Here is a 16,728-nt window from a genome sequence, read left to right as displayed (position 1 = left end):
GAGGAGATAGTGAGGGCGGGAGATGGTGAGTTGAGGGTCGGGCTATCAGAGGGGAGAGGAGATAGTGAGAGCGGGAGATGGTGGATTGAGGGTCGGACTATCAGGGAGAGGAGATAGTGAGGGTGGGAGATGGTGGATTGAGGTTCGGGCTATCAGGGAGAGGAGATAGTGAGAGCGGGAGATGGTGGATTGAGGGTCGGGCTCTCAGGGAGAGGAGATAGTGAGAGCGGGAGATGGTGGATTGAGGGTCAGGCTATCAGGGAGAGGAGATAGTGAGAGCGGGAGATGGTGGATTGAGGGTCAGGCTATCAGGGAGAGGAGATAGTGAGAGCGGGAGATGGTGGATTGAGCTTCGGACTATCAGGGAGAGGAGATAGTGAGAGCGGGAGATGGTGGATTGAGGGTCGGGCTCTCAGGGAGAGGAGATAGTGAGGGCGGGAGATGGTGGATTGAGTGTCGGGCTATCGGAGAGGAGATAGTGAGGGCGGGAGATGGTGGATTGAGGGTCGGGCTATCAGAGGGGAGAGGAGATAGTGTGGGCGGGAGATGGTGGATTGAGGGTCGGGCTATCAGGTAGAGGAGATAGTGAGGGCGGGAGATGGTGGATTGAGGGTCGGGCTGTCAGGGAGAGGAGATAGTGAGAGCGGGAGATGGTGGATTGAGGGTCGGGCTATCAGGGAGAGGAGATAGTGAGAGCGGGAGATGGTGGATTGAGGGTCGGACTATCAGGGAGAGGAGATAGTGAGAGCGGGAGATGGTGGATTGAGGGTCGGGCTCTCAGGGAGAGGAGATAGTGAGAGCGGGAGATGGTGGATTGAGGGTCGGGCTATCGGGGAGAGGAGATAGTGAGGGCGGGAGATGGTGGATTGAGGGTCGGGCTATCAGGGAGAGGAGATAGTGAGGGCGGGAGATGGTGGATTGAGGGTCGGGCTATCAGGGAGAGGAGATAGTGAGAGCGGGAGATGGTGGATTGAGGGTCGGGCTATCAGGGAGAGGAGATAGTGAGGGCGGGAGATGGTGGATTGAGGGTCGGGCTATCAGGGAGAGGAGATAGTGAGAGCGGGAGATGGTGGATTGAGGGTCGGGCTATCAGGGAGAGGAGATAGTGAGGGCGGGAGATGGTGGATTGAGGGTCGGGCTATCAGGGAGAGGAGATAGTGAGAGCGGGAGATGGTGGATTGAGGGTTGGGCTATCAGGGAGAGGAGATAGTGAGAGCGGGAGATGGTGGATTGAGGGTCGGACTATCAGGGAGAGGAGATAGTGAGGGTGGGAGATGGTGGATTGAGGGTCGGGCTATTAGAGGGGAGAGGAGATAGTGAGAGCGGGAGATGGTGGATTGAGGGTCGGGCTATCAGGGAGAGGAGATAGTGAGAGCGGGAGATGGTGGATTGAGGGTCGGGCTATCAGGGAGAGGAGATAGTGAGGGCGGGAGATGGTGGATTGAGGGTCGGGCTATCAGGGAGAGGAGATAGTGAGAGCGGGAGATGGTGGATTGAGGGTCGGACTATCAGGGAGAGGAGATAGTGAGGGTGGGAGATGGTGGATTGAGGGTCGGGCTATCAGAGGGGAGAGGAGATAGTGAGAGCGGGAGATGGTGGATTGAGGGTCGGGCTATCAGGGAGAGGAGATAGTGAGGGTGGGAGATGGTGGATTGAGGGTCGGGCTCTCGGAGAGGAGATAGTGAGGGCGGGAGATGGTGGATTGAGGGTCGGACTATCAGGGAGAGGAGATAGTGAGAGCGGGAGATGGTGGATTGAGGGTCGGACTATCAGGGAGAGGAGATAGTGAGGGCGGGAGATGGTGGATTGAGGGTCGGGCTATCAGGGAGAGGAGATAGTGAGGGCGGGAGATGGTGGATTGAGGGTCGGGCTATCAGGGAGAGGAGATAGTGAGGGCGGGAGATGGAGGTCTGAGTGTGAAGCGAGCAGATGGGAGAGGTGAGTGTGAAGCGAGCAGATGGGAGAGGAGAGTGTGAGAATAGGAAATGGAGGACTGAGGTTGGGGCTATTACAATTTTAGCAGAGCCTTGGCTTCCAACTGGTCAGGGAGGACCTGCCCTGGCTGCTGAACTGGGATGTTATCTGTATTTTATAGATTTTACCATCACTGCTGTGAATAAATGAGATTCAGTCTGATGTATAAGGTGGAAAAAAAATCAAACTTTATTGCATGCAACACACGAAAATGCTGAGATTGTCACAGTACCATTGAGTGATTTCTGATTGCAAGTTATATTCACAATAGTGCAGCAGAACTCACTGATATAGAAACAAGAATGGGAGGAGGCCATTCAGCCCCTCCAGCCTGGTCCGCCATTCAATCAGATCATGGATGATTTGTATCTCAACTTCATTCATCCGCCTTTGTTCCATATCCCTTGATGTCTAACAAAAATCGATCCATCTCAGTCTGGAAAGCTCCAATTGTCCCCCAGCATCCCCAGCCTTTAGGGGAAGAGTTCCAGATTTCCACCACCCTTTGTGTGAAAAGCACTTTCACTCCTGAATGGCCTAGTTTGAATTTTAAGACTGCTCCTCCTTGTTCTGGGTTCCCCACCAGAGATTAGGTAACTCCAATTATCCACAGTGAATATTTCAGAACTGTCCCCCTCCCACTCATTAACCTTTCCCCCTGTCAGGAGTCAAACATGGATCAACAAGACTGTTGTTATGGAGAAGACTCAATTTACAAAAGGAACAAAGAAAAGATACAATTATTGGGTGGAGGCAGGCAGTTTATGTCGGAAGAGCCACAATATTCCAAGTGTTAAAGGGGTTCTTCCTCCTCTGTTTTAGTTTGGCAGATCTCCCAACAATAGGAACCTTGAGGGGGAGGCAGGTGCCCAGAAAAAAAGTTACTTTTTAAAATATATTGATACTCAGGATATGGGTGTCGCTGGCAAGGCCCATCTCAGAGGAGGGGTGGCGGTGAGCCTTCTTTTGCTTGATATAACCGAGTGACTTGCTCGACCATTTCAGAGGGCAGTTAAGAGTCAACCATATTGCTGTGGGTCTGGAGTGACATATCGGTCAGACCAGGTAAGGACGGCAGGTGTCCTTCCCTAATGGACATTAATGAATAATGTGGGGTTTTACAACAATCCGACAGCTTCATGGTCACTTTTACTGATCCCAGCTTTTCACTTCCAAGTTCTCGAACTGCCATTGTAGGATTTGAACTCCCAGACATCTGGATCACTCCTGCAGTAATAGAACCACAACACCGCCATACCCCACTTTGGGACAATTGGGGTTTACAAATAGGAACGGAACAGTGCCCGAGAAAGGAGACAGTGAGGTTGAGAGATAAGGATTGACATTGGGGATAGGAGCAGGGTGGAGATCTTCACTGGGACAAGTACAGGTGAACAAGGCCTCTCCTGGTGGATTATACTTCCATGGAAAGTTACAACTTCCCCATCACTGCAACCAAGTACCTGTCGAATGACTGCAACGTTGTTGCCTCCACTACCCTAGCCCACTTTGAATGGCTGTCTTGTGTAGAGTTGACCGTGAACAGGAGTTATGGGCAGTGAAAACTCCACTCCTCAAGATTGTATAATCTCTTTCTATATGTAACACTGAATTCAATGGGTAACATTGCCACATAACCCATTGTCATTATCTCCTGCAGTGTTGGTGCTGCCACCTCACTCAAATGGCTCATGCATTCCATCTGCTCCAACTTGCTGTAAGCAATGCCAGCGGAGATTCACACGTTATAAAAAGAATTTGTCACAGGTTCAAATTTCTGTGTTACGTCTTAGAAAAAATAGTATCAAAAACAGCATTTAAAAAAAAAAACAAGCAAATGCTTTCCTGCTGATTTCTAATTGGTCCCAGGACAGGGCAGCAGTTACGTTGCCTTAAGGTGGGTTTCACATGCCCACCTTGGCAGAGGATGAACACACTGTGCGTTACTGCAGTGCTGCCTTTAACAACACAGGCGTACCTGACTCACTGAGACTGGCGAGCTTTCAGTCCAAATTACACTGTGCAAAACACACTGACCCCCTCACAGACCCAAACCTAGAGACCACTGACCCACGCTCCCACAGACCCACTCTCAGACCAACTGCCCCACAGACTGACCCACTGATTGACCCACTGGCCCCGAGACTGACCCACCGACTCAGAATCCCACAGACTGACCCCGAGACTGACCCACTGCCCCACAGACTGCCCCACAGACCCTGAGACTGACCCCGAGACCCCCTGACCCAGAGCCTGACCCAATGACCCCGAGACTGACCCACTGACCCCGAGACTGACCCACTGGCCCCGAGACTGACCCACTGGCCCCGAGACTGACCCACCGACTCAGAATCCCACAGACTGACCCCGAGACTGACCCACTGCCCCACAGAGTGACCCACTGACCCCAGGACTGACCCACTGACCCCGAGACTGACCCAGAGACTGATCCACTGACCCCGAGACTGACCCAGAGACTGACCCACTGACCCCGAGACTGACCCACTGCCCCACAGACCCTGAGACTGACCCCGAGACCCCCTGACCCAGAGCCTGACCCAATGACCCCGAGACTGACCCACTGGCCCCGAGACTGACCCACTGGCCCCGAGACTGACCCACTGGCCCCGAGACTGACCCACTGACCCCGAGACTGACCCACCGACTCAGAATCCCACAGACTGACCCCGAGACTGACCCACTCTGAGTGACCCACTGACCCCGGGACTGACCCACTGACCCCGAGACTGACCCAGAGACTGATCCACTGACCCCGAGACTGACCCACTGACCCCGAGGCTGACCCACTGACCCCGAGGCTGACCCACTGACCCCGAGGCTGGCCCTCTCGTGGGGGGGGGGTGTGGGGGGGCGCGGGTTGTAAAAAATCCCATGGTAATATTTCGAAGAAGAGCAGGGGAGTTCTCCCCGGTGTCGTGGCCAATATTTATCCCTCAACCAACATCACTAAAACACAGATTCTGGTCATTATGGGATCTTACTGTGCATAAATTGGCTGCCGCGTTTCCTACATTACAACAGTGACTACACTTCTAAAGTACTTCATTGGCTGTAAAGCGCTTTGGGATGCCCGGCGGTCCTGAAAGTCTTTCTTTCTTATACATATGGCTTTAGTTGATAGTGTCTCACTGGAGGGAGCAGTCCCGGATATTTGACGGTATAGTTTGTGTAATGTCAGTGAGATTTACAGGTCCAGTTACAGGTGTGCACCAATCCCACTGAATGGACATCACAAGATCCAGTGTCTCTGGGTTAGTGGTGACTTGGGGACAAATACTGACCGACTAATTGGCAGCTGTGTCCAGTGGGAGTAAAAAGACCCATGTAACAGTGAAGACAATTGAACTATCCCACCGCGAGCTATTAAAAAAAAATCAAGCACCCACTCCTCTACAACGCTTTAACAACACACTCGCCTATTTTTCCCTTTCCTCCCTCGGTTTAAGCTCCCATTTTCCAACTAATGCTCCTTTTCAGAAGCAAAAAGCGGAGTTAAAACCCCTGCAATAGCACAAATAAAGCCCATTTAAAGCAAGCAGCCTCCACTCTGGTTGCGGACTGCTCCCAGTCTCACAGCCTTTCTTGTTCTGTGTTCTGCTCAGGTCAAGGCCAATTTCTCGCTCTCTTCAACGTCTGAGGCGAGTTGCTGGTAGCCGAGGGGTTGGCCCTTGTTTCGGCAGCGGAGCTTCACAGACAGGGCGATGATCAGCAGGAGAAGGCAGGAGCCCACCACCAGGCCCAGGATCAGCTCTGCAGAGAGACAGATACACACACACACTTCAGACAGGCACCAGTGTTGGGACCGGCATACACTGCTATGTTATACAGCAGGAGACTGCGGGATTGATATGATTAACTCCCTGCCCTCGGCTACGACCCCTGCACATCGACAAACACTCACCACCCTGGCTCACGGTCACTTTAGGGGACAGGTACCTGGGCCAGACGACCCACTGTACATAGCAGGAGGCTAGCAGAGGGCGAGGAGGGGGGGAACCCGCTGGGGCGAGGAGGAGGAGGGGAACCCGCTGGGGCGAGGTGGAGGAGGGGAACCCGCTGGGGCGAGGAGGAGGGGGAACCCACTGGGGCGAGGAGGAGGGGGGGAACCCGCTGGGGCGAGGAGGGGGAGGGGGAACCCACTGGGGCGAGGAGGAGGGGGGGAACCCACTGGGGCGAGGAGGGGGGGGGGAACCCGCTGGGGCGAGGAGGAGGGGGGGAACCCACTGGGGCGAGGAGGAGGGGGGGAACCCACTGGGGCGAGGAGGGGGGGGGGAACCCATTGGGGCGAGGAGGGGGGGAACCCGCTGGGGCGAGGAGGAGGAGGGGAACCCGCTGGGGCGAGGAGGAGGGGGGGAACCCGTTGGGGCGAGGAGGAGGAGGGGAACCCGTTGGGGCGAGGAGGAGGGGGGGAACCCGCTGGGGCGAGGAGGAGGGGGGGAACCCGCTGGGGCGAGGAGGAGGAGGGGAACCCGTTGGGGCGAGGAGGAGGAGGGGAACCCGTTGGGGCGAGGAGGAGGAGGGGAACCCGCTGGGGCGAGGAGGAGGGGGGGAACCCGCTGGGGCGAGGAGGAGGGGGGGAACCCGCTGGGGCGAGGAGGAGGAGGGGAACCCGTTGGGGCGAGGAGGAGGGGGGGAACCCGTTGGGGCGAGGAGGAGGGGGGGAACCCGTTGGGGCGAGGAGGAGGAGGGGAACCCGTTGGGGCGAGGAGGAGGAGGGGAACCCGTTGGGGCGAGGAGGAGGAGGGGAACCCGCTGGGGCGAGGAGGAGGGGGGGAACCCGCTGGGGCGAGGAGGAGGAGGGGAACCCGTTGGGGCGAGGAGGAGGGGGGGAACCCGCTGGGGCGAGGAGGAGGGGGGGGAACCCGTTGGGGCGAGGAGGAGGGGGGGAACCCGTTGGGGCGAGGAGGAGGGGGGGAACCCGCTGGGGCGAGGAGGAGGGGGGGGAACCCGCTGGGGCGAGGAGGAGGAGGGGAACCCGCTGGTGCGAGGAGGAGGAGGGGAAACCCACTGGGGCGAGGAGGAGGAGGGGAACCCGCTGGGGCGAGGAGGAGGAGGGAACCCGCTGGGGCGAGGAGGAGGAGGGGAACCCGCTGGGGCAAGGAGGAGGAGGGGAACCCGCTGGTGCGAGGAGGGTGGTGAGGGGTACCCGCTGGGGCGAGGTGAGGGGGTACCCGCTGGGGCGAGGAGGGGGGTGAGGGGAACCCGCTGGTGCGAGGGGAACCCGCTGGGGCGAGGTGAGGGGGTACCCGCTGGGGCGAGAAGGTGAGGGGAACCCGCTGGGGCGAGGGGAACCCGCTGGGGCGAGGTGAGGGGGTACCCGCTGGGGCGAGGTGAGGGGAACCCGCTGGGGCGAGGAGGTGAGGGGAACCCGCTGGGGCGAGGAGGTGAGGGGAACCCGCTGGGGCGAGGTGAGGGGAACCCGCTGGGGCGAGGAGAGGGGTGAGGGGGACCCGCTGGGGCGAGGAGAGGGGTCAGGGGAACCCGCTGGGGCGAGGAGGAGGGGACCCGCTGGGGCGAGGAGGGGGGTGAGGGGAACCCGCTGGGGCGAGGAGGAGGGGAACCCGCTGGGGCGAGGAGGGGGGGAACCCGCTGGGGCGAGGAGGAGGGGACCCGCTGGGGCGAGGAGGAGGGGACCCGCTGGGGCGAGGAGGGGGAGGGGACCCGCTTGGGCGAGGAGGAGGGGACCCGCTGGGCGAGGAGGGGGAGGGGGACCCGCTGGGGCGAGGAGGGGGGGAACCCGCTGGGGCGAGGAGGAGGGGGAGCCCGCTGGGGCGAGGAGGGGGAGGGGACCCGCTGGGGCGAGGAGGAGGGGGAGCCCGCTGGGGCGAGGAGGGGGAGGGGACCCGCTGGGGCGAGGAGGGGGGGGAACCCGCTGGGGCGAGGAGGAGGGGGAGCCCGCTGGGGCGAGGAGGGGGAGGGGACCCGCTGGGGCGAGGAGGGGGAGGGGACCCGCTGGGGCGAGGAGGGGGAGGGGACCCGCTGGGGCGAGGAGGGGGAGGGGACCCGCTGGGGCGAGGAGGGGGGAGGGGACCCGCTGGGGCGAGGAGGAGGGGGAACCCGCTGCGGCGAGGAGGAGGGGGAACCCGCTGGGGCGAGGAGGAGAGGGAACCCGCTGGGGCGAGGAGGAGGGGGAGGGGAACCCTCTGGGGCTAACCACCCGATCTGTGCCCAGTATCCCCGAGACTCCATCTCTGATACATGCGGAACGAGCAGGGGGAGTGGTGCTGACCCAGCAGCCCAAGAAACTGGAATAGAGCCACATATCAGATTTGATGGAGTGACCAATGATAGAATATGGAGGGGATCGTCCCAACCCATCACTGGTCTAGTCGCCGGTCAGTGAAGTTACCAAGCTGTTCTTCAGTGCGTTACCTATTCTGATTCTGCCATGGTAAGCCTGGCATTCCACATCCCAGTTCGCCGGGATCACCCTTCTGGTGATTTGGATGAATGTGCGTAAGGGGCAGCTTTTGGTGCAGGATGGCAGAGTGAGAAGGTGTGCCTCGGAAGTACTCTCATTCCTGTAGTACATCTCCACAGTGAAGGATCTGCAAAAGCCACATGCAAGTTTTAGAACAGGGGAGGCCATTGTGCCTTCCTCCCAGAGCTCAATTTCGCCCCCATCCCAGGCAGTGGATTTTACACAATCACATTTTCCTCTCTCTCTCCCCCAAAACCAGTCCCATTTTCTCACCCCCTCTCTCTCCCAGAATGGTCCCATTTTTCTTCTCCCTCTCCAGCCTGACCAATCTCATTTTCATCCTCTCTCTCTCCACCCCCCTGACCAATTCCATTGTCCTCTTCTCTCTCTCCACCCCCCCCGACCAATTCCATTGTCCTCTTCTCTCTCTCTGCCTAGGTGGGTTCCAATTTCCTGCTCTATATCTCCAGAGACTGGTCCCATTTTCCTGCTCTATATCTCCAGAGACCGGTCCCATTTTCCTGCTCTATATCTCCAGAGGACCGGTCCCATTTTCCTGCTCTATATCTCCAGAGACTGGTCCCATTTTCCTGGTCTATATCTCCAGAGACCGGTCCCATTTTTGGTTAATGATTCTCTTGTCCCTAATGTATTGATGAAAACCTTTGTCCTTCCCAATTGCCATAGCTCTAAGCACTTCTGTGCTCCTTTTATTTTGCTTCTATTTCTGGATAACAGTTGACCACAAACATTAGCCTTGCTGTCTACTTTTTTTGGTTCATAAGAAAAGAATAGAAGCTGGAGTTGGCCATTTGGCCCTTTGAGCCTGTGCTGCCATTCAAGAAGATCATGGCTAATCTTCGACCTCAACTCCACCTTCCCACACTATCCCAATAGCCCCTAATTCCCTTAGTTCCCAACCTCTGTCTTGAATATACTAAACAACTGAGCCTCCACAGCCCTCTGGGGTAGAGAATTCCAAGATTCAACACCCTCTGAGTGAAGAAATGTTTCCTCATCAGTCCTAAATGGCCGACCCCTTATTGAGACTGTGACCCCTGGTTCTAGACTCTCCAGCCAGGGGAAACATCCTCCCTGCATCTACCCTGTCAAGTCCCTTAAGAATTGTATATGTTTCAATTAGAACACCTCTCATTCTTTCCTTAGGTAAGGAGACCAGAACTGTAGACAGTACGCCAGGTGTGGCCTCACCAATGCCCTGTATAATTATAGTAAGACTTCTTTACTCTTATACACTAATCCCTTTGTAACAAAAGCTAACATACCATTTGCTTTCCTAATTGCTTGCTGTACCTGCACGTTAACTTTCTGTGATTCGTGTACAAGGACACCCAGGTCCCTCTGAACACCAACATTTCCCAGTCTCTCGCCAGTCAAAGAATATTCTGCTTTTTTGTTTTACCTACCAAAGTGGATAACTTCACACTTGCCCACATTGTATTCCATTTGCCACGTTCTGCCCACTCAGTCAACCTGTCTATAACTCTCTGCAGCCTCTTCACAGATTACTTTCCCACCTAACTTTGTATCATCAGCAAACTTGGATACGTTACACTCAGTCCCTTCATCTAATCATTAATAGATTGTAAATAGCGGAGACCCCAGCACTGATCCTTGCGGTGCCCCATTACAGCCTGCCAACCCAAAAAAGTCTGGTTTATTCCTACTCTCTGTTTTCTGTCCGTTAACCAATCCTCAATCCATGCTAGTATATTACCCCTAATCCCATGAGTCCTAATTTTGTGTAATAACCTCTTGTGTGGCACCTTATCGAATGCTTTTTGAAAATCCAAATACACTACATCCACTGGTTCCACCCTTATCCACCCTACTAGTTACATCTTCAAAAAACTCTAACAGATTTGTCAAACACGATTTCCTTTCATAAAACCATGCTGACTCTGCCCAACCATATTATGATTTTCTAACTGCCCTGTTACCACATCCCTAATAATAGAGTCTAGATGAACAGGCTGGGTTTCTTTTCTCTTGAAAAAAGTCAATAAAATAGAGGTCTATAAAATTATGAAAGGTTTTGATAGAGTGAATACAGAGAATGTTTCCACTTGTGAGGAAGAGCAAAGCTAGAAGCCACCAATCTAAGATAGTCATCAAGAAATCCAATAGGGAATTCAGAAGAAACTTCTTTACCCAGAGAGTGGTGAGAATGTGGAACTCGCTGTCACAGGGAGTGGCTGAAGCGAATAGTATCGATGCATTTAAGGGGAGGCTAGACAAGCATATGAGGGAGAAGGAATAGAGGGTTACGCTGATAGATTTAGATGAGGAAAGACGGGAGGAGGCTCGTGTGGAGCATGAACATGGACTGGTTGGGCCGAATGGCCTGGTTTCTGTGCCGTATATCTGATGTAATTTTGCCTACTACTGATATCAGGCTAACTAGCCTATAGTTCCCTGTTTTTTCTTTTCTTAAATAGCGGGGTTATGTTTGCTACCTTGCAATCCTTGGGGGCTGTTCTAGAATCTAGGGAATTCTGGAAGATGAATACCAGTGCATCCACTATCTCTGCAGCTACCTCTTTAAACCCTAGGATACAGGTCGTCAGGTCCAGGGGATTTGTTGCCACTTAGTCCCATTAATTTCTCCAGTACTATGTCTTTACTTATACGGATTTCTTTAAGCTCCTCATTCTCTCAAGACCCTTGGTTCCCCATTCTTTCCAGAATGTTTTTTGTGCCTTTGACCGTGAAGACAGATACAAAGGTTCAGTCCAATCTGACCTTTCACCCCCAAGTTCTTAACAAAAGCTAACAGTTTGATGGATCACAGAGTCTGCTAGCCTCATGAGTGTTAGATCCATGATTCTGAGAGTATGCTGTTTTTCAATAACCACACGGATGCTGTAACTTAACGATAAACAGGTATTTACTGGAGGAGGGTAGTCTCAAGACTGGGGGTACAGAGGCATGCGCAAGGCTTATATACAGGTGTGGTCACTGCCGATACTACAGTATACAGGAGCTGTAAAAGTAGTTCTGTCTTAAAGGCACATACACTACAATTCCTCCCCTTTTAGATTAGTAGTACCCCTAATATTCAAATAACAATTAACACTTTAACTTGTACATTAAACAACAATAGTCCATTTATAGATTCAGTCTTTGGGGCGGCTTCCTGACCCTTTCGGGATAGCGCCTTTCCGGAGGTTCTTGTTCTTGGTGCAGAGGCGATTCTGACCCCTTTTCATCGGGTAGTTCATCGGGTTCCACTGCTACTGGTTCTGAGGTAGACGCTACTGTATGTCGGGTTCATCCCCAGGTACTCGAGACATGGGGTTGACGCGTCTCTGTGACGCTAAGATCTGATCGACGTGGCGTCTCACAATATTCTCCCCGACATCCACTGTGTACATTAATGGCCCCTGCCTTGTGCATATCGTTCCGGGTTGCCATTTCTCTGTTCGATAGTCACGGGCCAAGACTGGTTGTCCTACACTGAAGCTCCTCGTCAGGTTCTCATTGATGTGCTGGAATTGTTTGTCCTCAACATTTCTTCGCACATTTGGTCTGAGCAAGTCCAGACGAGATCTCAACCTTCGGTTAAAGAACATCATGGCCGGGGTCTGGTTGGTAACTGCATGTGTCGCGTTTCGGTAGGCTAATAAGAAATTGTCCATCTTATGCTGTAGTGGAATTTCATCGTCGCACATGGCCTTTATCGCCTTCTTAAAGGTTTGTACAAACCTCTCAGCCAATCCATTTGTGGCTGGATGATACGGGGCGGATGTGTAATGCCTTACCCCATTCCTTCTCATTAATTTTTGAAACTCTTCGGACACAAACTGTGGTCCATTATCAGAGCAAATCTGCTCTGACAAACCGTTTCTGGCAAATATGGTCCGTAGGACTGCAATCGTTTTCTCTGTAGTGGTTGAGGACATTTTTATCACCTCAGGCCACTTCGAATGAGCATCCACTGCTATTAAGAACAATGGACCAGCGAAATCAATATGCACCCGTTGCCATGGAGAGGAGGGCCACTCCCATGGGTGTAGAGGGGCATGTGGTGCTGTATTTTGGACCTTCTGGCATCCTAAGCAGCTCTTAGTTAGGTCTTCGATTTGTTGATCGATTCCGGCCACCACACATAAGCCCTAGCAAGGCTTTTCATTTTCACTCCCCCCAGATGACCTTCATGTAGCTCCTTTAGCACTCTCTCCCTTAACTTGGGTGGAATCACCACTCTGGATCCACACATCACTGTCCCCTGGCATACTGACAGCTGTTCTCTTCTGGATGAGAATGCTGGCAGTGAGTCGCCATGTGTTGGTCATCCCCTCACCGTCAAATCATATACCGAGACAGCGTCGGATCATTGCAGGTCTCCTTCTCTATATCCGCGTTCGTTACTGGCAATCGTTCAATTATTGACGAATAAAATATCTCGATAGGTTCCACTGCTGGTGCTTCCTCCACAGTAGGCAGTGGCAGGCGCGATAGCCCATCAGCGTTCCCATGCTGTTTCGTGCCTTTATATTCTATTTCATATTGATTCGCCCCTAGAAACAGGGACCATCTTTGTAACCGTTGTGCAGTCATCACTGGAACGCCCTTCTTAGGATTAAAGATGGAGACAAGTGGTTGGTGGTCAGTCAGCAAGGTGAACTTCTGCCCATGCAGATAGTGGTTGAATTTTTTTACTCCCCATACCAGGCTGAGGGCCTCCCTGTCAATCTGGGCGTAGTTGCGCTCGGCTGAGGTTAGTGACCGAGACGCAAAGGCTACTGGCCTCTCCAACCCGTCTGGGAATTTGTGCGACAGCACCGCTCCAATACCATAGGTGATGCATCACATGCCAAACGAATTGGTAGCGCTGGGTTGAAATGGGCCAACACCTCTTTTGATGTGATCAATTCTTTACACTTCTGGAAAGCTCGTCTACATTCGTCATCCCACTTCCATGGTACCCCTGTTTGCAGTAGGGTGTTCAGTGGGTGTAATACCGTGGACAAATTTGGTAAGAACTTGTGGTAGTACTTTACCAGCCCGAGGAACGACCTCAGTTGTGACACATTTTCCGGTGCTGGAGCCTTGACTACTGCCTCAATCTTTTCAGGGGACTTATGTAACCCCTCTTCATCGATGACGTGGCCATAATACGAGATCTGTTTCTGGAAAAACTTGCACTTGTGGCGATTAGCTCGTAGCCCATACTCCTTTAATCTGGTGAGCACCTTCTCCAAGTTGGCGAGGTGATCACTGTCATTTTTGCCCGTGACCAAGATGTCGTCCAAATAACACTGGGTCCCTGGAATCCCTTGCAGGACTTGATCCATTGCCCTTTGCCAGATAGCCGGAGCTACCCCGAACACCAGCCGGTTGTATTGATGGAGACCTTTATGAGTGTTAATCGTAAGGTATTGTTTCGAAGCTTCTTCTACCTCCATTTGCAAGTACGCCTGGGCTAGATCAATTTTGGTGAAGCGTTTACCTCCAGATAGCGAGGCGAAAATATCCTCAATTCGTGGAAGCGGATATTGTACCGGGTGAAGGACTGGGTTCACTGTCACCTTAAAATCCCCACAGATGCGGACCTTCTTTGGTTCCCCAGGCGTATTACTCAACGACCTCTTCATTACAGGAACGATGGGTGTAGCCCACTCGCTCCAGTCCACTTTGGACAGTACTCCTGAACGTTCCAACCCTTCCAGCTCTGCTTCGACGGCTGGTCTGATCGCATAAGGCACTGGTCTGGCCTTAAGAAACTTTGGGCTTGCATTTTCCTCTATTTTAATCGTTGCTGTTATGCCTTTTAGTGTTCCTAGTTGTAGTGTCCGTGTGTAGATAAAGACACTGAAGACAGGAGTTGGTTCATAGGTATTTACTAAGCAAGTCTGGGGGGGGGGGGTTCTAAAGGATATACACAATACACAGGCTTATATAGCCCAAGTGGCAATTACCGGCATTACGCACACCTGGGGCTCTTAAAGGCACATACACCACACTAGTCCCTCCTGGAACACTTCTTTTGCGTCAGTTAGCATTTTTGACAGTCGTCCAGGTGTGACGTCGTCATCCTTTTTGGCCTCAACCTTCAGTGCCTGCATGGAATGCCAATCTAATTGTATCTTCCGGATCCATTCACGTCCTAGCAGTGGTGGTCCTCCATCTGGCAATACATATATATCCATTTTAGGTATTTCCTGGCCTTTATATATCACTTTCACCCTTATTTTTCCTTTGGAGTAGACTTTTTGCCCCGTATACGTCTTCAAGACAATCTCTGTAGCTTTCAAGGGTATATGTGAAAATAGCCGCTTGTAGTCCCTTTGGTTTATGACTGTTAGGGCTGATCCTGTGTCCAATTCCATTTTCACTTGGACTCCGTCTATCTTGAGTGTAACCCAGATAGTCTGGTGATCCTCCATTTTGGTTACCTTATGTAGTTTCAGACAACCCAGCTCCCTGCTTCCGGAGTCTGTGTCACTTTTCTGTTCGTCTGAACCACTGTCCATCACCTGGTGTACCTTTTTGTACTTCTCCTGTGGAGAATTCTTACTGTTGGTTTTCTTCCCAGACCTGCAGACTCTTGCTATGTGTCCTGCTTTTCCACACTGTCTGCACACTTGGTCCTTGAACCAACAATCCTTCTGGTCATGTGTTGTTCTGCCGCAGCGATAGCACTTCCCTGTTCCATAGGACATTTCATTGGTGCCATATTCTTGCGGTCTCCATTGTATCTCTGCAGCTCCCCTTGCAGCTGCTTCGTGTGATACTGCCATACTGAAAGCCTTGTCCAGCGTAAGATCCTTTTCTGATAGAAGCCGTTTCTGGGTTCCTTCACTTTGTAGCCCACACACAAACTTGTCCCTTAACATATCTGCTAGTCCCGCTCCAAACTGGCAGTGTTTCAATAGCTTGCGCAGTTCCGTTAGGTACTCAGCACTGCTTTCGTCTTTGTGTTAGTTCCTTTTATGGAACTTAAATCATTCTGCTATCAGCAGCGGTGTGGGGTTTAAGTGGTCCTATAGGATTTCTACTATGCTTTCGAAATTCTTATTCACAGGCTTCTCTGGGGTTATTAGATTTCGCAGTAACCCATAAGTTTTTGCACCCATGGGAATTTAACAAAACCAGTGCTTTACTAGCATCTGGCACTTCATTCGCCCTGCAGTACACCTCAATACGTTCCACATATGTCGCCCAATCTTCGACTTCATTGTCGAACGTGGAGATACTGCCACTCTTCGGCATCCCTGGGTGTGATTTAACTGTCAAAAATGGCGTCTCCCACGCTTCCCCTTCTTCTCCGCTGGCACAAAATGGCGTCTCCCGCGCTTTTCTTCCTTCCCGCGCTCGCCCTTCTTCTCTGCTGCGGCTTCTAAAAATGGCGTCTCCGCGCTCTTCCTTCTTCTCCGCGGCTCAATGGCGTCTCCCGCGCTCTCCCTTCTTTCCCCGCAGACACTGTTCAGCCCTTGAGCCCTGGCTGTGCTCTGCGCGTTCTTTTTTTTTTTCTCTCGACGCCGCTTCGGTCCTGAACCCGACTGTTGCTTTACCCTCTCTCTCTCTCCGGTTTGTTTGTTTTTTTTTTCTCGGCGCCGCTCGGTTTTCAACCCCCGGCTGCGCCCTGTGCGCTTCACCCTCTGTCTTACCCCATCGACGCTGCTCGGCTTTCTCTCCGCCGTCGGTCGGCTCCAGCCGCCGCTGTCCGGGAAGGGTCTGCGCTGGACCTGTCGTCAGTCTCTTGCTGATCGTTGTGGCTGGGGAACCAAGCCCAGCTCTCCACAGCCTCCTCTGCGATGTTCACTCTCTGCCGGACGACTGGGCGGTTGCTCGTGGTCGACGCCCGTGTTCCTGGCCTCGACTTTTTTTTTGTTTTTTGTTACACCGACCTCCGGAGCGAATCCTCGAAGGGAAATGCAGAGTTGCAGGTAGATTCGAATCGACACTCGTCGCCACTATTAGATCCGTGATTCTGAGAGTATGCTGTTTTTCAATAACCACACGGATGCTGTAACTTAACAATCAACAGGTATTTACTGGAGGAGGGTAGTCTCAAGACTGGGGGTACAGAGGCATGCGCAAGGCTTATATACAAGTGTGGTCACTGCCGGTACTACAGTATACAGGAGCTGTAAAAGTAGTTCTGTCTTAAAGGCACTCACACTACAACATGAGCATCTGGGTTTGCAGCAGGAATAAGAGCCAAGACGTGTGGACCAGTGTCAGTGGATGCTGATCCCGGTCTAGTACCTTACACTACTAGTGGACAGAACAGACCAACCAGAGACAGAGTCGTGGTGAAATGGAGCCTGAGCTCATGCTGGGCA

General features: G+C 53.0%; 1 protein-coding gene across 1 annotated transcript in view; it reads right to left on the bottom strand.

Annotated features, from left to right (window-relative positions):
* Positions 1–2,140: 2,140 nt before the first annotated feature.
* Positions 2,141–16,728, bottom strand: part of LOC147106505 (lysosomal acid phosphatase-like) — a gene marked incomplete at its 5' end in the record, with an annotated part of 147,412 nt that continues 132,824 nt past the window's right edge. The window contains 2 exons of the mRNA XM_086008460.1: positions 2,141–5,745; positions 8,368–8,543. Of these exons, the coding sequence (XP_085864586.1) occupies positions 5,594–5,745; positions 8,368–8,543 (328 nt within the window). The remainder of the gene's footprint in view (positions 5,746–8,367; positions 8,544–16,728) is intronic.

This window comes from Somniosus microcephalus, chromosome 15, assembly GCF_052327205.1.
Source record: "Somniosus microcephalus isolate GS21.2 chromosome 15, FLI_Smic_1.0, whole genome shotgun sequence".
NCBI lineage: Eukaryota > Metazoa > Chordata > Chondrichthyes > Squaliformes > Somniosidae > Somniosus > Somniosus microcephalus.
This window is presented reverse-complemented; position numbering and strand designations above follow the sequence as displayed.